This window comes from Thamnophis sirtalis, unplaced genomic scaffold (genome assembly GCF_051295495.1).
Source record: "Thamnophis sirtalis isolate CommonGarterSnake01/CBP01778 unplaced genomic scaffold, rThaSir2_p1.2 scaffold_11, whole genome shotgun sequence".
NCBI classification, from domain to species: Eukaryota; Metazoa; Chordata; class Lepidosauria; order Squamata; family Natricidae; genus Thamnophis; species Thamnophis sirtalis.
Window position 1 is genome coordinate 33,119,099 of NW_028261391.1, and position 23,933 is coordinate 33,143,031.

Below are 23,933 nucleotides of genomic sequence, written 5' to 3' on the forward strand. Positions count from 1 at the left end.
AGGAATCATGAGTCCTGGATTCTGGATTCCTTCAATAAGATAGTTCATGTGAGGTCCTTTGTTTTCCTATGATGCATCATTTTTCCCTGTTAAAAATCATGACAAAAGTTTAAGTTAAATTAAAATATGTTCCCAAATTATCTGTATGCTACCAGTGAACTAGGAAATAAAAGTCATGGAATTCAAGATGAGATGAAGGATAGTGAAAGAAAATCCTGTAATTTTGTTTGAGGTAGAGATTAGTGGCTTTAGGTCAAAAGAGCCTGGCCTGAGATGGCTTGTCAAAAAAAACAAACCTCTGATCAATTTTTGGATTCAAAATTGCTGTATATTTGCTGAGAGAGGTCATGGTGCAGTGAAACAAATAATTGAGTTGTATAATTAACACCCAGTAAATTTGTTGAGAGCCAAAAAAAAAATCCCCTGAAGTAAGAAGAAGCTGTCAGCTTGTGGGGGTGGCAGATGTGAGTTTGTTATAATTTGAGAATCTGTCAAAAAAGGGAAGAAAAAAGAGGTACTATTGATATTGTAAAAAAAAAAGATGATCAAACTAAAATTCAGCAACACAGTGCCAAATAGATTTTGGTCGTTAAAATGGTAATAATAGTGATGTGCAAATTGAAGGTAAACAGCAAGAAAAAATCACAAAGTTCAGGGACTTGCAAACTGAAGTTGAGTAACTGTGGAAAAAGAAATTGTGTGCTGTCCCAATTGTAATTGGAGCCCTTGGAGCAATACCTAAAGGGCTACCTAGCTATTTGGAAATTCTAAATTTATCGGACTTAAACATTCTGACTCTACAAAAAGCACCCTGCTTGGAACAGCTTATATCCTCTGATGTTACCTTAATAGTTCCTAGGTCCTTGGTTAGGACTCAAGCTGATGAGCTACCAACCAGCCCCAAAGGCTGTGAATCTCACCAAAGATTTACAACAACAACAACAACAACAACAACAATAAATTGCGGCACAATTCAGTAGCACAAATGATCCATTGGAATTTGTGCAAAAATTATAATATTAAAACAGCAACAAACTGGTGGGAACATCAGCCTAAAAAAGTCACCGAAAATCAGATGGGACTTCCGTATAGAAATGGACAAAATACTGGCGCATAATACACCAGACATCACACTGGTTGAGAAAAATAAGGTCACAATCATAGACATCGCAATACCAGGTGATAGCAGGGTCGAGAAGGAACATGAAAAAATCGCAAAATACCAGGACTTAAAAATCGAAATTCAACGACTATGGCACAAACCAGCAGTGGTAATTCCAGTGGTAATTGGCACACTTGGTGCTATTCCAAAAGCAGTGGAATTACTTTTAAAACAATTAAAAGTTGACAAAATCACCATCAGTCAAATGCAAAAAGCCGCACTGCTTGGATCTGCATGCATATTACGAAAATACGTTACGACGTCCTACGCCCTTGGGTGGGGTCCGACTAGTAACCAATGCCAAATCCGGCAAAACAACTGGCCGCTGTGATACAATTGTATAATAATGATGATGATGATGATGATGATGATGATGATGATGATGATGATGATGATGATGATGATGGCATTTTTGCCTTCAGACAATTGAGAGCAAGTAGGTAACTTGATATTTTTTTTCTCATTTGCAAATATATATTATTTTTAACAGTTATTCATATCGTGCATGGCATTTTCAGATCTTTCTGAATCTCCCTTCATGTCATTTTTATCAAACAGGCACCAGAGCTCACCAAAAATATGTATAGTACCTGTCTATATCTTCATGTAAATACATTTTTCTTTATAATATATCAGTTTCAATCAGGCAATAGTGACAGTCATCTTTTAAATGCTGTTATATTTGAGATCTCTTTAAAAAAGATATTTTTAATGCTAGCCTTCTCCAGCTACAAATTCTCTGTAACATTTGTTTTTTTAATTACTTTGCTTTAATTGTGTACTATTGTTTTTATGACTGTTTAATCCCTGTGTGATGATATATCCCAATGTTCAAATGCCATAGCTTACTTTGTTAGAGTCATTGGGAAAGTATATTCTTATAAAATTCCAATATTCTACTTTGGCTGAAGAGACCCATATTGTCACACAGCATCAATCTGTATAACTATATTTGAACAGAAGCCATTATGTTGATGTGTGACTCCCCCAAGAGGCAACAGAATTCCAACAACTGCCCTACAGTGTAGCCTAGAGTAAAGTGCATTAATTGTTTTATTGGGGAAAAAAATCTCTGTGTAATAAAATTATATGCTGGAAGAGATTAGGGAGTCTGCACAGGTGTTAGGGTTTTGTTTTTCTCTGATTCAGTAGTCCCATTATGAAATCCTGAAGACAATTATATTTCCACAATAACCTTGTCATGTCAGTGTGTGATCTGAATAAAAAATTGTTTCCCCTTGGCCCCGTTCACTCTCTGTGTCTTTCAAACAGAAAGAACTAATTAAGGCAAAGCTAAGGGAATTGAATTCAAAGTTTGCATTGCTCATGTGACCTAATCTTTTTACAATGGCATCTTTTGCAATCCGTATAAGAATACATCTTTCTGTGAGCCATGTAAGGATGCCATTCACACACTGTCTTCTCCAGAAAATCCTCCCAAGAAAAAGAAAAGAATGAAGAATTGTCTTGAACGTTCAATAAAGATTTCAGGAAATTGGGATCTATGCAGCTTTGCTTTTTTATCACTTTGTTAACATGCAAAAATACTGTATAATATCTTAAGTTTGTTTCATTTGAAAGGCCTTAGCTGTTTTTCTGTCAAAAAAAGAGAAGGGGGGGGGGACTTTCAAAGAATAAGATTAAATTGTGGTATAAAAGTCTGTTAAGATGTAAAGAAACGTTGAATTAATGTAGTGGATTAGCAAATAGACTAAAATGCCAAGAACTGGGATTCATGAATAAAGAAAATGAAGATATTGTGCATTTGGTTTTGTGATTTTCTACAGCTGAAATAAAACTGCTGCATGAGAGATAGAAAGAGAGAGACGGAGGGAGGGAGGGAGGGAGGGAGAGAGAGAGAGAGTTTAAGTGAGCTTTCTTGGGTTCTAAAAAATTAATGAACTGGGATTAATATATAGGAAAAAGCAAATGCTTTCCAAAGAATAGGTATGTGAATTCTATTGAGCCAGAAAAAATAATAATGCTGGACCCAGCCCTTTCAAAACACTTGGACTGAAATACAGCAGGCAAAGCTCCAAAGTGACTTAAGGGCTCTTGTCACAGATGAGCGTGAATGTGTTTCTGCTTAAATTAATCTATAATGTGCATGAAAAACCTACGTTTGGTAAAATGTACATTCTGTTAAAAAATGGCTTTGTTCCATTTTTCTTTTTTGGATTAACATGATCTGCATGTATCATAGTATGAGAGAAGCAGAAAAAAGCACATTTCAGCTCGATGTGAAAATGGATACATTCCTCGCACTATTTTTACTCAGACCTTTTCAAGCATATTAAGCGCAAGGAAGATGTTTTGAGGAAAGAGCAAGAAGTTAGTAAATGGGTCTCAGATTGCTAGTGTTTCCATCCTTAAATTTTTCCTTCCAGATTTCGTCTTTGGTTTCTGTCATTTTGTTTAATTTGAGAATCAAACTGCCTATATGGAAATGTCATGCTGCAGACTTCAAAACCACAATATTCAAATGTAGAAAATACATTTTTGGACTGAATATATGACTACTAGAATTTTAATATATGCTGTAACTTCAGCTACATTTCTGTAAAAAAAGCAATAACAGCTGCACTATATAAAAATTTGAAAAAATCAGTTCTGTAAAAATATATAATAATATATAATAATTATGGGGGAAAATACAGCAATAAATTTTGTTTTCCAAGAGAATTATTAGGCACATAAAAATACTGTAATCATTGGATGTGGCCAGGTAGATTTGATATAAATTTGAATTCCATGATGGATAGCATTTTCTATTTAATTTCACAATGTTTACTCTATCATGTCTACATCTTATGTTTTCTATAGGTTATGTCCATGATATGAGCCATTTTGATTGTGTATGCAACTTTCTTTTGCCTTATAAGTGCATTTCTCAGATACATTTAGTTGTCCACTATTGGAAACAATTCATGTTCAACATGAGACATTTTATGTTTTTCTGTGTTCTTGGATATGAAATGAAATGGGATGTACTGACTTACTCATTGTTTTGTGCATGACAACTCTTTCATGACAGCCATTTCCTAGTCTGTCTTTCACATTCAAGTCAAATTCAAGATATGCCTTTGATTGAAAAAGGTCATTATACCTGGACCATATGGTAAAGTTATAAACACTAAAGTGAGCTATAAATATTGGCAAACATCCACTCTTCTTTTGATCTTTGCCATTTATAAAAGCCTTCCAGGTAGCTTTCTCTGTTTTGAATGGCTTTTAGTGTTGAATACTTTTCTATCTTTAATTTCTGCTCAATTAGTTGCTTCAAATACACATTTGTGGGCAGGAAATAAATGAGATTTTTTTCCTCAACCAGATTTCTACACATATAAGATTATAGGTGTAATTGTAAGCCTGCTTGTTAAAAAGGCTTTCATTGGATTTAAAATTGTATCTCCCAGTTGAGCAGCTTGCAATCAAGAACATGATAACTAGTTCATTACTTGGCTGGTTGAGTGGTAATTATTCATTTCCTTTTGAAAATGTCCATGGATCCTCATATGAATAAATGAAAGAACCATTTATTATCCAACTAATCTTTCTTTTCCCTTTCCTCTCTCTAAGCATGCAAGATTGGATACCACAAAGCCTTCTCAACAGATGTTGCCTGTGCCAAGTGCCCACCCCATAGTTTCTCCATCTGGGAAGGTTCTACTTCTTGCACCTGTGATCCAGGCTTTTTCCGAGCAGAAAATGATGCTGCTTCCATGCCCTGCACTCGTAAGTCAGATGCCTTCATTTATTAAATTTCATCTCTTTCTTTTTATGCTCTTTCAATAATTTATACACGGAACTCTCCCCAGAGATGAACATCTTCCTATGAACGATGTCTTGTTGGTGACAGGAACATTCAGTAACAATTCCCTTTTAAACGAATCAACACAGCATGTCAGCACCAGGTTCTCTCTCCTGGCACACATCAGAAAATGAAGTTTGCAATTAAGTTACAATATGTAGGTCAGCAGTGAGAACAGGAACTCCAGCATTTCCCTCCACTTTTTTTTATGACTCCAGTACCTGTACTATACAAACGCCTCAAGGCTGCATAATGTGGAGCAATTGTAGGCTTGCAGATCTTACTTGAAACAGAAAATGGTGATGGTGGAGGAAGATACTTGAAAAAACAATCGTGTAAAGTTGATTTGTAGTAGCTCTAAATTGGTTTTTGTCTGGCTGCTTAATCTGTCTAATGGGTAAAGTTAACACACTGTTTTAACATAAGAGCTGATTCACTCAGTTACTTTTACACAGTAAAGTTGCTGCCTGTAGGGCAGGGGTACCTGAACAAGAACTATATGAATTACATCCCAAAGACTACTCCCAAAACAGGTGAAGCTAGAAGCAAGAGACTGAACCAATAGAATAAATTGGTATAGCAAATAGATTAATTATTCTTCTGTTACAATTATGTTAATTTCTTGGGCATTGTAAGAATTAAAATTTGGTGGCAATCTTTGAATGTGTCACAAGCCTAAAATAATTTAGGGGTATCAGGAAATGCAGCTTATTATATTGTTAACATCTTTCTAGAATTAAAAAGATAATTATTGTTTGCTATGAACCGGCTAAAAGTCTGTAGAAGCTTAGTGAAGAATAAATGTTTTTAATAAGCAAATGAAGTCTTTGTAGGTAGTTCTGGTAAATGTTTTTTTTTTCCACACTGGAGCAGGATCATAGTATGCAATTTGCAAAGTATCTTTTTGATTCTAGTGGCTAGACTATAGTTTTCATCTGTTTTCCATTTCAAAATTGCCAAGAACTGTACCACCAGCATTTAACTATTATGATTTTAAGGTTTTTAAAGATGACTTAGGTGCTAAATGTGGTTTAGTTTCTTGCTCACTGATGCTGTCCACAGAAGAGATAAGGGGGCAGATAATGACAAATGTATGACAATCATATCATGCAAATGATGCAAATTACATAGTTGTGTGAGACGGCTGGATGCAAGTATGCAGTGGCAGAAATGTTATGATGCTGTGATTGGATTGAGTCATCCTATTGGTGACAATATTTTAAGCTGCATATACCATTGTTGCCATCTTCTGGTCAGGGGCTTTAGAAAATCGACATATTTCATTGAAAGTATAGATAAAAAGCCCTTATCTACTATTTGTAGATCAGGTAGTTTGTGTTGTAGGTATTTACTAATGAAAGCTTTTTCAATTAGGAAGACCCTAATCCATATTAAGTTTTATATGTCATAAGCTGCCTTGTTTTGAGCCACTTCAAAAATGCTAAATGAACAAATAATTAAGATTTGTATACCAAGAGCTGTAAAATCATAAATATTTTCCAGAATAGTTCTTTTTTGTTGAAAAGGTAAGTAAGTATATGGGAGTTCCTTTTCTTTATAGATCAATGGCAAAGAAATTAGCTCTCTATAAATGGCTGAACTATAGTTCTTTGGTACTCCTATCACGTTGTGTTAGCTAACTCTCTGAAAATTCTTCACTAATATCTGGAGTAACAGAAGTTCCCATTCCTAAAGTATACTCTTCTCCTTCTTTCTTTCTTTTTCACAGCCATAAAAGGTCTGTTCACACAAGGTTCAGTGTCTCTGCTAGAATGAATTAAACCTGATACACATACACATGCCTGCCTTTCTGATTGTCTTCCTGCCTTTAAAATCTCAGGGAGTAGAACAAACTTTGAGGATACATGCTGAGTCGCAAGATAGAAGATTACATCTTAATTTGTCAAGAATGCTAGTAGCAAGCAAGAGCAGAGAAGTGGAACTTGGAGCATGCTGGTGTCACAAGGGCAATGATTTCATTGTCCTTGGACTACTCAATTTATGAGCAAGAGCACTGATGCTGCAGTTCTGTATAACAAAATTCAGCTCATCTGTTTGTATGGGAAAATTCAGCTGCTTCGTTCATAAAACAGTCAATTTAATTAGTCTGATACTTCCCAAAATGGAAATTGGATGAGGTACTTCTTAGTACTGAGATCACTACAAAGGTCAAAGCAAGATTGATGTTTAATTAGAACAAATTAAACTGTATTAGCTGTATTAATCCATATTCTTGGATTCTCTTTAACTCTGAATGTCCTGAATATTCTCTAAGCAGAGTTCAAGGGACAAATCCAAACAAGTTTATGTTGCGCAATTCAATCCTGAGCAACTGGACTTTTTGTTTGTTTGTTTGTGTGTTTTTACCTATTCCCCTCCATGACTTACATCGATGTACTTTTAGTTCTATACACGTTCATACTCCTGTTTCTGCAGAGGATAGAGTAGGAAAATGTAAGTTTGTAAATGTAAAAGTTACAGGTGAAATGACAATGTGCTCCAAAATGTGGCTTTTCTACTGTGACTAACCTCTGTCTCCAGCATTAGGATAGCTACACTACTCCTTGGGAAGCAAATGAAGTCCTCCAGAAGAGACGAAACTGAGTCAGCTTATACTCTCTGTAGTTACTATATACAGGAAGACACATCTGTCATGCTTATTATTGGAGTAATCAACACTTTGTAAAATGCTGAAAAAGAGTAGGAATAGTCAAGGAAGTTAAATATGTGCTTTTAAGGCACGGAATAAAGGTAGAATATAAGGAAAAGGAGGGTAAAATCTAATCTGCATAACATCAGTTATATTTTTCCCATGTCATTCTATCTTTGCAATATATACTTAGTTCCATCACATCCATTTATTGATTCATATACTGTCTTTTCATATTTAAACTTCCTACCTCTCTTTCAGAATCCCATAAGTTTCAACTAGCAAATATTTCTCAATTTTTTTCTTTCTCTTTGACTCAACTTATTTATTTTTCCTTCATACATTTGGTTTCTGTTTCTCTGCTCTATTCCCTTTATAGGACCATTCTAAAATCAATATACTTCTTTTCAGATTTTTATCTAAACTACATTCATTGAGGGCGCATATATTTTTCATTCTGTTTCTTTTTGTTTTACTATCTGCTACTTACATTCTCATTGCATTCAACTTTTTTTTAATGACATATTGAACTCACTACCATATAACAAAGTGGGCAGAAACATGTTCTTACACAAGACCATTTTCATTCGTTCAATATTCAGTCTTCACAAGATATCACAAGCTACTAACGACCTTTATATTCCCTATTACACATCTTAAAATTTGTCCACTCATTACTTGCTCTATCTTTTTCCTATAAATGTATCCTTTGCAATCTTTTCTTCTATTTTCCCTGCCAAACTCAACTACTTTGATCTTTGATACATTAATTTCCTCATGCATGCTTGTTGTGTTGCACATTCTATTTTCACTGCAAGCTGTTCCATTTTCAGCCAGTTTGTATTATCTGTATTGAAGCTAACTACCCAACCAAGATATCTTTAAAATCACCACAAAGACGCCTTACGTATTTATCTGTAAACTCAGTAAGCAGTGAATGGACATCACCCATTCTATCTTATGTTGAATCATTCACTTGAGCATTAATCTATTCTTATGAATTCTTTATTTTGATTATCTATCCCTCTCATTACATTTAGCAATCAACCTTAAATCCCATAATTGCTCAAATTACCTCATAATTCATGCCATATCACATCCTTTCCTAAATGAACAAACATACAATAAACTTTTTCACATTTATATAACTCTAAGTAATCTGCTAAAGAGCAAAAACTATTCAGCACACCTCCCTGCTCAACCTCTGCTTATGGCCTCTTCTCATACACATTAATCAGAATTTTGCCAAACACCTTTCTACCTCCTGTAGTTTAGGCATTCACTCTTACCTTTTTCTCTATTTAGAAAAAGTAATAGCATTTTTTCAGTTTTTAATCAAGCTTTTGTTCTTCACACTAACATTCATAGGGTTTATTTCACCTTTTAGTTTTGATCAAAATTGATTTCTAAAATTATTACTCCTGAAAGTAAGACCTCGCCAGATAATAAGCCCAATTGGGCTTTTGAGCGCATGCACTAAAATAAGCCCTCTCTTGAAAATAAGCCTTCTCCAAAAATATTGCAACACAGCAGCAACCATGAGGTGACCATGCTCGACGCTTCCTACACCTCAAAAATAATAGGACCTTTCCCAAAATAAGGCCAAGTGCTAATTTCGGGGAGCTGTCAAAAGAAAATAAGACCCTGTCTTAATTTTGGGGAAACACGGTATTGGTATTTTTACTTCACTCTGCTGGAAGCTTCTTATTTAATTTTCTTAATTCACTTTCAAACAACTTTGTTTCCATTAAAATCCAATTTTTTTAATGTTTCCCCACTGTCTTGCTGTTTTTTAATCACTTTCAACTTAACTGTTAAGTTTATAAAGAACTTTTTCTTCCACATACAGTCTCTCATTTCATCTTTTGTAGAAATTATTTTCTAATATACATTTTCTCTTATGCATTGCCTCTTTCACTTCATTATTGCATTTTGCTACTTTGTCTGAGTAACTTCCACATCCTCTTTCCTTAGTTCATTTTCTTTAGTTACAGAAATCCAGACAACCACTAAGGGGTATTAAAACATTTATTTTTCTTTATACCACCATCTTATGATTGCCTGGAATTTTTCAGTTTGCAAGTATTAGCTTTACTAAAACTGCTAACAGTGATCATGCTTAAAAATTGCCTTGCTGTCTGCAAAGTTACAGTTGCCTTTAAATAAATTTAAAAAAATGACTTTTAACAATAATTTTTTTCCCTTTCATTTCTGTTTCAATGTCAGTTTTCTAAAATCAAAAGTGTAGCCTTATTGTATACCTTCAAGGTCCTAAAAAAAGGATGAACTATTTGACTTTTTCACATTGTGGTTGATAGTGTTGTTGACTGTCACTGTCATTTTTTGGGAAAAAATAGTTTAGCAGTAATGGTTACCAAGATGTTTGAACAAATCTGTAAGACTTCATATAATGATTTAAGGATACAGAATCATTATTTGATCCTACCTAATTGGTTAATTGAGCATATTTTTTAAAATTAATCAAATGTACATTTATGTTTATATTCTGATTGATTGTGATTTTTTTATCTATATGGCACACAGGAATGTGGCTAGCAAACATTTTAATAGTTGCGTTTGCAATGATGTTAGCACTTTTTAAAATGTAACATATTGATAATGTTTAATTAGAATCTTTTTATCTTCTATCCAGATTCTTATCTTAATTTATAAAAAAAGGACAACAGAATAGAATTGGAATTCTGCCTTCCAAACCAATGTACCCTATTGCTATACAATTATTTGCTATATCTTTCTTTGGAAGCTTTCTGTTTGCTAAAAATCTGTATATAGCTTTGCATTTTCATGTCTGCTTCAATTTCAGGATAACCAATCGTTCCGATTTTCAGCTTCCACATGAAAAACTGTATAATTTGCCTCAGTTGTTGTTTTTTAAATCAAAACTAACTGGCTATTCTATAGCTGAGGTTTTAGACCAATTTTGATTCCTCATGGTTGTTATTAGCAAAGTTTAAATCTTAAAGCTTAATAAAAGAGAGGTTCTGGAAAATGTAGCCCTAACAAATTTGGACAATAGTTATGTTGGTGAAAGCTGGTTTTACTGTAGAAATCATTGATTTCTCTTCAAGGTTTCTTCAGGATTCTTCTTTCTAAGTGAATTATGTAAATATAACCAAATGATTTTTTCCGATTCTACACTTGTTTTTCAAAGATTTAAATTTTTTACTTTCTTTAAGCTTTACTTTAGTTTTAGATAATACCATATTTAAATGCCATTTTTTTTCTAACGCCTTTTCTTTCAATTTAAACAACAAAACCTGTTCCAAATTGCAAATATACTCCCTTGCTGTCTGTGTGTCGTCTTTTTAAAATTTGATTTCTATTCCAAAGATTGGATTAAAATTCCTAGCTATCAGGAAACATTAGTGTTCTTTTGTTTAGTTCCCTGACCACATAATTATCAATTCACAGTGCTGAGAATAGCTAAATTCTAAAAAGCATGTCATTTAAACATGCCAGGAGCTAGTCTGTATTTAATTGTCTTACCACAATAAAAAGGAGATACTTCCAAACCCACTGAAATGTGGTTAGATGTTGGAAGAATTTGAGGGGCTGGAAGTTGAAGAAAGAATAAATTGAAGCTTAAGTGAATAATGTTCTGGTTGTATAAGAGAGCTTATTAAAAATGCAGTTGAAGATAGATATATTTTTCAAGTTGTCAAAAAATATGAAATCTATATTCCAATGTTTTGATAAATAAACTACAGGTTTAAATTGATGTTCTAGAAGTCAGCTATGGCATGTTCTCTCATCTGTCCTCCCCTCTCCTTTCCTCCCTTCCCCTCCCTTCTTCTCAATAGACAAGACAAAACATTTAAGCTGGAAGAGCATCAAGAAAAGAAAAGAGCAGGATGTGGATAGGCAAAGCAATAACAACTTTAGTTGCTGCCCATGTATTGGAACTTTGGAAAAATATTTATTTTGGAGACAGGTTGTAAGTTTTGTCTAAAACAAATGATTTCTTTTAGCCAGTCCCTTTTAAATGGAAATAGTTGCCACCTCTAACAGATTTTGGTTGATCCCAAAACAGGTTTAGTCCTGATTAGTACTTGGATGGAAAACTAAAAAAATATGAGGACTCAATGGCCAAAGGAGGCCATTGAAATACACTCTGGGAGAAGGCAATATCAAATCATTTCTAGGAAGACAATAGGGTCATATCCAAGTAATTTCTTTACCTGAAAAAGGATCCACAATATCGAGTAAAGATAACATATAGCAGTTTTGAGTAAAAAGCCACCCAGGTGAAACACTAAAAAAATAAATAAATCCTGGCACCACACTTAAATGCTCCTAGCTTCTTCCAGGAAAGAAAAGGCTAAAGAAACCACATGAGCAGCTAAATTTGTTCCTAAAATATAGTTTTTTTCCCCTTGATTTCCAATGTCTGACTTGTTTGGGAACAATCAGCCAGAGAGCCCAATTCATATTATCATCAGTCTAAGATGAAATTCTACAATTCCTAACATTCTTCATCATTATCATGTGGTTTAAACTTTCAGTATTTCCTGGAAAGTTACCTCGTTAAATAACCCTGGAAAGAGTTCAACCAGTTATGTTGGGAAGAATTATCCAGGATATTTTTTCATTCAAGCCAGAACTTTTCAGAACCATTGTGTGTGTGATAATAAAATTCCATGAGAAATAACTGTCCACTAAACAATTCATTCAAGCATATCTAAACCCAGGAATAATCTAGCCAAGTATAAATTCCTAATGATGCAACATTAACATTATTGTAAACAATTTCAGACAAGTGACCATTTGTTAGAATTAGTATCATCAATACAGTATATCATACAATGGCAAGATAAACAGGTTTTACTGTAGAAATCATTGATTTCTCTTCAAGGTTTCTTCGGGATTCTTCTTTCTCAGTGAATTATCTAAATATGACCAAATGGTGTTTTCCGATTCTACCCTTGTTTTTCAAAGATTTAAATGTTTTACCTTTAAGCTTTACTTTAGCTTTGGATAATGCCATATTTAAATACTATTTTAAACAGGTGTCCCTGAAACATAGTCTCCTCACTGAATCTACATTTTTGATAACTCTAACCTCTATCCATCTTTAGATGAAATTATGGTGATTTTCCACTACATTTTAAGACAGCTTTGTACAGGTTATTGTCTTCAACATATATCAAAGATTCAGGTTCATAATTCCTTCAACAAGAAACTGGCATTGTAATAGTCAAGTCCAGGAAATCTGCAGAGTAAAAGTAAAATAATACGAATTTGAAATATTTCAAACTGTTTTGTGTGTGTGTGTGTGTATGTGTGTATATATATATATATATATATATATATATATATATATATATATATATATATATATATATATATATATATATATATATATATATATATATATATATATATATATATATATATATATATATATATAAAACCACCTTTTCAAATTTATAAAGTATATATTTTGAGGTCAGAGAAGCTACATGTTATTAGATTTGGGGAAGTTCCTGAAAGAAATCAGAAGCTAGGCAACTTACATAAAATTTATTCTTTTCATATTTCAGGATTCAGATTGGTGATACTTTAACTAGTAGTGATTAGTGTTAGCATTTTTGATATGTGTTTGTATCTAAAAGGAATACAAGACTTGCTCAACTGTCAGTCCAAATACTCTGTGGTAAGGTGGCTGAAAAGAGGGAGTATTCCAAAGTGACTCAGTAAATTCCATGGTTGAGGGTTATTAGAACTCAAGCACACATATGCACACACACTATCTCTCACACACTCTCACTGCCACAACCAATACATTGTACTGACTCTAAAGGACTATAAATATGAACTTTTGTTTATAAGTAATATCATTTTATAAACAAATAAAGACATCCCACACAGTAAAGTGTTTAGGTAGGGGTTGGTTTCTGCCAAAACAAGAGACACAAAATTAAATGCAAGAGTAGCTATTCAAAATTATATCAGTCTGCTGGTGGGATGGTGGCTAGATTTCATTTCAATACTTGATTCAAAAAAGCTGCTTATTTCACTTAACTTGTTTAACCAGGAGAAATGGAAAAGCACACAAACAGCAGAGGGTTTTTCACATTTATCTTAGTTTTTCTTACCAGTTGGTTAAACCAGGTGATAAACCCAATTCTTGTGTGCTGACAGCTATAATAATCAAGAACCTTCTTTGTTCATTATGCTGTCTTTTACTCCAGCAATCTCATTCAGCCTTGCATTTAGTAATCACTCAGTGTGACGGCCCCCTAATGAAGAAATAAAACATAGAATCTAAGACCCATTCTTCTAGCAAAAACATACACTCTGCTCCATTGGCTTGTAAAATCAGGTTTCCGTTCACTATTAAGCTAGGTAAAAAAAGTAATATTGGGTAATTTGGAGAAAAACACTGGAATGTGTAGAAAATTACTTTCCATTCAGTTTTACAGAGGGTAGGAAGACATTTGTATCATTAATTATTTATTTTAGTTTCTTGCTCTTCCTATGTTTGTACCATATGTAATAGTTGCTTTAGCCATCGAAATAGCTACCTTGCTTCTACATCTTACTTTTCCAAATCAGAAGAGGTGCACTTTAATTAATTCTGTTTTGTTTGAATTCCATAGTAGCAGGAAAGAAACTAGAATTCTTTTTAGTACTGCCCCTTTTATATAATTCCCTAAGATAAATTAGAAAATTGCAAGTGTAATCTTATGAATTGGCTAGTAAATGCAGTGTGCACACAATAAAAATAACTAGCATTGCCATGATCCATCTATAGCTTAAGCATCTGTCTCTTTTTAAAGTTTTGAATCTTATAATCACTGAATATTCTTTTTAAATCAGTTGTGCAGTTTTTATGTTTATGGATTGACCTAAGTGAAACACAGAAAGTAGATATCCAAAGTGAATGCCAGAGCTGTTAGTTTGGCAGCATATGGTGGGCGGATTAAGACTGATTAAATTTGCAAGCTCCTGCTGATGAAGAGTACACATGAGAGTGTTATAGATCATAAAAATGAAGCACTGCAAACCCTCAATGGAGATCAGTGATGAAAGAGGAGGAGACAAAAGGACTGTTTGCGGTGAAGTTTGCATAGTTATGGAGGAGGTGGCCTCAGTGTGCATAGTGACCATGTGCCATCAGTTTTGCTCCGGATATTACTCTCCGTTCACCTCAGGATCCACTAAATAAATGGGACTCACTGACCCCTATCCTGTGGGTCGGTTAGTTATCAGGGTTAGATTGGCAGTGTTCCCTTCTTGCAATTCTAATCATACACCCTCTTCTATGCATCAATTGTGGGATGATACCAGTGGCTTCAGATCTTTTGTCGAATGAATCCTTCCTTATTGAAATACTATATTGTAGGCATTTTGTATATACTAAATAGTTTCTATTTGAGCTTGGCATTCTGATTTGCATACTTACAGAATTGTGGCATATATTCACATCATTTATACATTAAGATATAAACAGCTCATAAGAAGCCTACACTAATGATAGGAACAAAATATCTGCAAGCTTATAGATATTAATTCAGCAGATGGATAGCTGAAACATATATGTTGATAGATAAAACTGGAATGACTGGCCAGTTATTATTATAGCCTAATTAACTACTCAGAATTGTCAGAATTGAATGCTGACTGCCAGCAGCATAGCGAAATAAATTTAAGGGTAAAGTATAATAAATTGATAAAAAATGAAATTGAAGAACAAAATGCATGTAATTTTACATATTTTGCTTTATTCCAAAGGATTTGTCTTTCAGTTGTTTTGGAAATTACTCATCTCTAGCAAATGTAATATTTCTCTAAATGAGAATGGATACCATTTAAATCAATTTTAAAGTGATATTTTCATTTATCTTGATGACTTATTTTGTTAATTTATTTTTCATGAAATATTGATAACATCAATAACTTAAAAAAATCATATGAAAATAAAACGGAAAGATTAAAATCAACTCAGAACTACGTATAAAACAGAGTATACCAGCAATTTTTTTAAAAAAATCACCCAAATATTATTTCTTTCTATTTATGTTATATCTGTCTATCTTTGAGTTATGTTAGCATATAGGAGGGATACTTATTTGATCAAACATATTAATCTCAATGAGGTCAAGGTAATTAATATTGTCTACCTATCTTGAAAGCCTAATGTAAATCTGTCTCTTTGTAAATGATAGTGAATAATTTGGTCTCTTGGGCTAGCCAAACAAAGAGCAATTGATTGACATTATAAAATAATCTCCCTGTAAAATCCTTTGCAAAAGGGAACTTAGGTTAAAGACTCCACATTTTCAAAAGCTGTAGAAAATTAGTGTCTCTTTCTAAAACCTCTCTGTTCATTTCAGATTGCTATGGAATTGCAAAAGGGCCTCCCTATAAACTGAGGGTATAATTTAAGTTGTTTTGCCTTTTTATAGCTAAATGTAGCTCACTGTTTATATTCCCTAGAAAGGATATTGTTTTTAAATTACCATTTCAGCCCTATTACTCAAAACCTCAGCTTCTAATACTTTCTGACAGTTATCAGCATAATGAAACATAATGAAATGATGGGAAATCTACAGTGAAGCTCAGCATGGATTCCAGAAGTGCTTGAGTGACTCTGTTGTGAAAATGTGAATGGCCCTTACCTTGATTCCAAGGTCAAGGGCTCTAGACAGAAGTCTAAATATATACGTGCAAAAGGACCCTAGGAATTTTTATGAAGCCAATGTGTATATAAAAAACAAGTGGGGTATTTTTCTTTAATTTTTGTAAAATATTCAGCTTCTTTTTATTTAACACCCATTTTACATCCAATTTCAGAAGCCTACTTACACAATGTTAAGATCACTGGTGGGCACACAAAAACCATAAGAAAAGAAGTTTATTAGAAGAAGAGCCTTGAAAGAATATTGACTCTCTTTTCTTTTATGTAGCTTCCTGTGATTTTCCCTGTTTCCATTAATTCTAAACAAATAAACCAATGCTTATAGTGGGTTTATCTGTAATTTAATTCACTATTAGTAGGCAAAGTAAATTAGATAAAATAATATGGTTTTAAAGTCTGAGCAGGATTTGAATTTCCTAATGATTCCCCACCCCTTTCGGAAGCTCTTCTAGTCAACTTTTTTGTAAGCCAAATTTTATGTACATGTTTCTATTTTTGCTATTGTATAATCTCTGGTGATAATTTTGGTGCTCTCCCCCTCCCACCAACCAACCAATAAAACTCGTAAGATTTTGTGTGTGATGAGCTCTTGCAAGACTTTCATCATTTACATGTTTTATTTCATAGAGATCTGAGTATTTTAGGGAGTAAAGGCTACAGCTCTTTTGTAGGTTAAGTGGACAATAAGAAAAAATTTAAAAACTTACTGGTGACATCATAAACATGCCTATATAATTGTCTTGGCTACAATACAGAAATGATTTACCTTTATTGCTTTCTGATATTTTTTTATTAATGTATCATTCTTGGTCATCCCCTGTCCAAGTATCAACCAAACTAACCTGCATAGATTTGAATAGTCTTTCTTTGTACAAATTCCTATTCACACTTATTGTGTTGTTTTCTCAGCTTTTCATTTGATTTTCTACAATAATCAACATTCTGCTTCTACTGGTAATAGTCAGTCTTCATTTAAGTAGAAAAAGCAAAAACACTAGCAAAGATTCTCTCGCCTTGGATTTTATACTTCTGCAAACTTTTCTATTTTTCCTTAAACTTTCAACTTCTGTATCTTTGATATGGATGCAATGTTTTGGCTATTTGAGAATTTACTTTTAAAATTTAACTCGCAATGCTCTTGTTGCTGCTTCTAAATGTTAGGTCAGTTTATGATTAATTTTTCTTTAATCAACCTTTATTAGACCAGGGTCAGCAAACTTAAACACTCAAAGAGCCATTTGGACCTGTTTCCCACAGAAAAGAAAACACCAGGAGCCACAAAGGCCCTAACCAGAAGCCCCCTGTTCAATTCTGGAGCTGACTAGAAGTTCAGTTCCCCCACCATAGAGTCTACTCCTAGCGCAGCGTACTTTTTCCTCTACCTGTCATAACTGAAAGCCCTATCAAGTATGAAGACAACAGGAAAACCCTCCCCTTGCCATAGAGTCTTCTCTTGGTGCACTGTGCTTCTCATCCTTCCCCCACCGGAAGCTCCTCTCAAAATTGTGGCACCGAGGGAGGAAAGACCCACATGTGGCTCCAGAGCCGCAGTTTGCTGACCCCTGGATTAGACCAACCAATTACTTCTGGATACAATTTAAGGAGCACCTCCTAAAACCCTTTGTGACATAAGGCATAGATGTGTGAGAGATTGACTGGCTCTTATAGTTTCTACCCATTCTTTGCCAGGTCTTGTTGATTACACAGTGTCACCTGAGGCAGTGGTGGGATTCAATTTTTTTTTACTACTAGTTGTGTGAGTGTAGCTTGGTGGGTGTGGCTTGGTGGCATGGCAGTAGAAGAATACTGTAAAATCTCAATTCCCTCCCCACTCTAGGGGAAGTTTACTGCAAAATCCCCATGTCCTCCTGATCAGCTGGGACTCAAGAGACAGATAATAGATGGGTTTGGGCCAGTCAGAAGTGGTATTTACTGATTCTCCAAACTACTCAACATTTCTGCTACCGGTTCTCCAGAACTGGCCAGAACCCCTGAATACCACCTCTGACTGAGTGGATGCAGGAAGCATGCCTTCTGTATCAGTGGTCAATATGGCCTACCATACCTATCTTTAAAATAACATTGAAAACCTGTCTTTTTTCCTAGGTCTTGGGTTAGAGTGAGACTTTCAGCATGTGATCAAATTGGCTTTGTAGATTGATCATTTGTTTGATTTACAATACTGATGGTTTGCACATACTCTATAAAGTATAGAAAGAACTTGAAGGTTGATATTTTAAGTGACTTCTGCACTTAGTGTATCGAGTTGTGTCCCTTGTAAAAACATATAAAGTCAGTGTTCAAGAATGAACAAATAGCTGTAAAGTAAGAGTAATCTATAATGGGGATATTCACTCCCAATATTAGGTGATCAAGGAGAAAAAATAACTGCCATAAATATAGCTCTTGGGTTACAGCTCTTTTTTTTCTTTCAAAGTCAAACCTGCAATAGCCACACTGTTTGCTGTGGCTTATCTGTCTTTCAAGACAGAAAAGTGTGAAAGAGATTAACATTGAAGTGCTGATCTGAAGGGCTTTAAGCTCTCAACCTTAAAACAGTATTGATACATTCTTGGCAGTTTAGAAAATATGGGATGAATAAAGCCATGGAAGGAAGAGTCCATAGTTCCCATTTATCTTGCAAATGGAAGTGGACTTTCTTGTAACATAAATGTTATGGGAAGTCTTAATCAATTAATCTAAGAAATAAATACATCAATTATGGAAGTGTGGGTGGAGGAAGAGATTGGAATACTATATAATGAAAGTAAAAAAGAATAAGCAGGTGTAGTGAACAACAAATGGGCCCCACTTAACAACTAATTATCCAGAGACCATTTGAATTTACAACAATGCTAGACTAGTGGTTATTTTCATGCATCCTCAAAATTAAGTCAGTCAGAGCATCCCATGATCACATGATTATCATTGGTAATTTTTTTACAGTTTCCTACAAGCAAATTCAATAGGGAAACAAGCAGAAGGTTGTAAATAATGACCATGTTTAATGGTCCTTATTTAATGGCCAGTGGTAGTTTGCTTAGTGACAGCAAATGAACGTGTTGAAATTGCCGCTGAGTCCTAAGTGGCACATTATATGATGGTGTGCTTTAAAACTGTGTGGTTCAGTGATGAACATTCAAGTTCCAATCACTGTTATCGAGTGACGACTACCAGAAGTTCTAATTTTGGACCAGTTCAATCTCCTTTCAAATAAATGTATCCTTTCCATTCTGCACCCCCATCAGGCGTTGATATTCCAGAGCATAAGGGCCACTGAAGAAAAGCATGCTTCCTAGTTCCCATCAGATGGAATTCTTTGGCAGGTGGAATCTGCAGAATACTTCTCCTACATGAAGGAACAGGTACATCAGAGGTGGTATTCAGCAGGTTCTGACCAGTTCTGGAGAACTGGTAGCATAAATTTTGAGTAGTTCAGAAAACCAGTAAATACCACCCCTGCCCGCGTCTATTTTCTGCCCACTGAGTCCCAGCTGATCAGGAGGAAATGGGAATTTTGCAGTAACCTTCCCCCTGGAGTGGGGTGGGATGGAAATTTTACAGTATCCTTTCCCTGCCATGCCCACCAAGCCACGCCCATCGCACCATGCCATACCCGCTAAGCCATGCCCATAGTACCTGTAGTAAAAAATGTTGAATCCCACCACTGAGGTAGATATAATGAGGCAGAGGCTGACCCTCAGTTAACTGGCCCCATATCATACAGGGGTCTAAAGGTAAAAACTAAGACTTTTCTATCAGCAGTGGAAACAAAATGGTAACCAATGCAGCATTGGAGCAGAGATGTAATATTTGTCTTCTACAGCAGCTGAAGCTTCCAGAAACTCTTCAAGGGCAGCTTCATGTAGAGTATATTATAATAGTCCACAATAAATAAAAGATTCAAATACTGATTTATCATCTAGTCATTGTCATAGCAGTATTGTAAATCGGATCACTCATTTCCCCTGCTGTGCTACAAAAATGATACTGGGCAGCTTTTCTTGTTAGTTCATCTTTATTTCTATTAATCAATTTAAGTTTTTTCCAACATAAGGCCTAGTCTGAAAAAAAAACATTTTGAGCTGCCAGCTGGAGCTTTAGCACTATCAACTTCTTTTAATTTTGCTTTCCTTTAAAGAATACAGTAATAGGATATGACTCATAAAGGAGGGCAGTTATTTAATGCCTAGTATCTTCAGAATTAAATTTCTAATAAGAAATATAGATCAAACTAATAGCTTTATTTATTTCTCTCTCTTTTTACTTCTGTCTTTTCCCCCTTCAAGCAAATAATTTGTAGATATGGGAAATAACAGCACAATCTTTATCATGCAAGTGTTACTGAAGGCAGCTGAATAAAAGAAGCTGCAAAATATCCTTGAAGTAGAGCATGAAGTCACTTCATTCGAGATTAAAAATATAGATAATTGCAGATCCCACCAAACAATAGTTTTTTCTGTTGAACTCTAGATGGATATAGGGGAATCTGGAATGCTGATGTGAGTTGAGAGTCAAGTTGAGAGGCAAGAAGAATTGTGGTTCCATAATTGCTTTTTTTTAAGGAACCATCTCTTAATATTACTAACCCAGTTTAAAATGCAAAATCAAGAGAAAGAGAAGGGAATCCTTACAAAAGTGCCTTAATTTAGATAATATGTTCATAGATTTTTTGGGGGAGAATATTTTTTGGAGGGATGCCCTTGATGTTGATTCCTGGCAACTACCTGGAGAAATCACTGTAGTTTTCTTGATAGGATTTATTGGTGGGTTGCCATTGTCTCTTTGCTGTGGTTGAGAGTGACTGGTCCAAGGTCACACAAGTTGCTTTGTAGCCAAGTGGAATTAGAGCTCACAATCTCTTGTTTTCTGTCCTGATGCCTTAATCACTACACCCAAGTGACTCTCCTTAGATTTTTACAGACCAAAATAAATGTGATACTTTCATTTCTGCAACTAAAACAGTCCTATTGTTCGGAACAAGTAGGTGTATCCAGGAAATAAAAATTATGTGATTGAAGGATGCTTTTGTCTTTGCCGTATTTTCCAAGCCAGGATCCCTTAAAAACTTCTAAAATTTAAGAAATTTGTTGGCTAGCTTGGGCAGAGTATAGGAAGCTGAGGGAAAGGGGAATGTAAAAACAACACCAAACTTCTGTCACTTTTTTCTTATTATTATATGATGTGGCTGCTTTCTCTTCTCCCAAAGCCCTGCAACATAGCAGAATCTTAATTCACATGTATTTACTGGTTTCCAATGTGTTTTCTTGTGGCTGAGATACCTATCAAAAAGAAAATAGTGGATGAAGTTACTAGCTTTCTTCTTCCCATTATGCTCATTGTTCTGTGGGTTTCTTGCAACTAACACTTGGAGTAAGAGTAGTCCACTATCTGCAAAAACTTACATCTTTCTCCAGCTGATTCTGTGCTTTTGTTCAGCTATTTTATCTTTGTGTCTGTGCCTGTGCACATTATTCATATTGTATATCAAGTATACATAAAATGAATAGAATAAATTTTTTATAAAAAGACTGACAAAAAAAAATGCCTGCGAAAAGGTGTAAGAATTTTTTGAAGGGATTTTTTTTCACCTGAAAGTTGGCAATATTCAGTTTAGGAAATCTTTCTTATGAAGGGGATTATAGATTTCATAACACAGAAACTCGGCTATGGACTTAGTAATGTGGGGGCCAAACAGATGGGTTGTGATTACTGCAAGTCTGAATAGTGCAATATTCAGGTTAGATAATACCAGGTTATGTTTAATACAAGTCAAAGTTCAATTACTGAGAGTCTATATGAATCAGTGGTGGGATCCGGATCCCATTGCAACTGGTATGGTGCAATGGGGCTAAGCATCCACCACATGAACGCACGCAGCACGCATATGCATACTTACTGCTTGCGATGTTCCGTGACGCCTCTGCGACGTTCCAGCTGCTCCCTGCACAGGCCCAGAAGCCCCGAACAGCTCAAATACAGGTAAGGAATGTGGGCAAGCAGGTGGGCCTTCTAGAGCACCGTACAGGAATGGTACTTGGTGCTCCTGGCAGGCACTGGTACGCCTGTACTGAGACGTACCAGTCGTAACCCACCGCTTATATGAACACAATTGAAGCTATTGCATGGGTAGTTGCTGTTAGGCTTTTAGACACTATTTGTGTGAAAAATGGAAAAAAAGATGGCTAAAGAAAACCTCAAAAAAAGAAGAGGGCTATTTTGAAGAAATTGAGCAGAATACGGGAGATAGCAGGTATGTTTTGCACATGGGCTTATCCTCCAGCTTGTACTTTGTCCCCTTGATTTATTTATTTTAAATATTTATGAGATCTATCTAGAAGAATTCACAGCAGGTGATTAGAAAAAAATTGCATTATAAAAAAATAAAAGGAGGTAAAACCACATGAAAAAATAATTGAAAGATGGTCTACGTAACTATCTTGCTACCACTTCCTGCATTATATACAGCTTCTAAGGGAAGATTTATTTAAAATAATTTATACCTATAAATATATTCTTTTAATCTTTTGCTATTATATTTCATTAAAAAAGACATTTTTAAAAAATAAAAAAAATAATATCTGCACAGAGCTGAAACCAATTACCCTATTTTCCCTAGAAATATCACTTTGAATAGTGAAAATTCTCAACCATTTCACGACATTCATTATCAGCAGTAATCAAGAGCCACCTGTGTATCAAAACAAATGAACTCACCCCTTTGGAAAGGCTCCTAAAAAAAAAGGAGTGAAATTTTAGTTCACCATTACTTTGTCTTTCAAAGTGTGGAGACTACTTCAAACCTAAGATACTAAGGGATTAAAATAGCCATCACTTTGGTCATCACTAACCTAAGTAGAAATCTGCCCTGAAAAGGAGATTGCATTCCATATAGAACAAATTTTCCATCTGTTCGACTTGTAAAATGCTTTAATTGAGGATAGCATCTGATCACACCCAAAGAATTTGCTCAGAAGAACTTGCTCAGCATATTATTCATGAAAATGTAGTCTGGGCAGACACTATTAAAGTCTTAGTCATAGTAATTGCTCAGAGGCCTTTCTAAAGATGTGTCTGTTCACTGATTTTTTGAAGAGTGTTATTGTTTTGTTTCTTAAAGGGTAATGTGTGTCAGAAAAGATTTATGTCAACAAAAGGACAGGCTTGTTTGGTTTGTCAATTGCAAAAGCCTACTGGGATCTTTATTTCAGATTCTCTCAATAAAGGTGGTGGCTTGACAATATGTGAAGTGGGAAGTATTTCTTTTTTCAGTTAGACCTATTTCCTCCAAAAAGATATTGCACTCATTGGCAATGTGCCATATTTCCTTGTTCCTGTCCTCTGAGAGAGTAGAAGAGAAAGAAATCCCACAGTTGTGCTCTCGAGATTTTTTTAGCCCTTTGAGGTTGTCTCTGTGAACAATACTGCAAGATTTACAAAAGTGGATTTTAAGGATGACTGTGGTTTATCTTATTGCCACAAGGGCACTACTGTATAGATTTTACTAAAACATTTTTCTATCAGCCAGATATTTACAAATGAAAATACATTTGGAAGTATGGATGTACAGGAGCAGTTTTCATTTTAAGGTAGCTTCTGACTGAAACACAAGGAAGCAAACTGCTAGAATTACTTTTTGCAATGCATT

The 23,933-nt window shown here is 34.8% G+C and overlaps 1 protein-coding gene across 4 annotated transcripts in view; it reads left to right on the forward strand.

The window, feature by feature from the left end:
• EPHA4 (EPH receptor A4) overlaps nucleotides 1-23,933 on the forward strand; it is a 160,939-nt gene that overhangs the window by 57,183 nt on the left and 79,823 nt on the right. For all 4 annotated transcript variants that reach the window (XM_087725490.1, XM_087725492.1, XM_087725491.1 and 1 more), the window contains exon 4: nucleotides 4,742-4,897. In XM_087725490.1, the coding sequence (XP_087581616.1) occupies nucleotides 4,742-4,897 (156 nt within the window). The remainder of the gene's footprint in view (nucleotides 1-4,741; nucleotides 4,898-23,933) is intronic.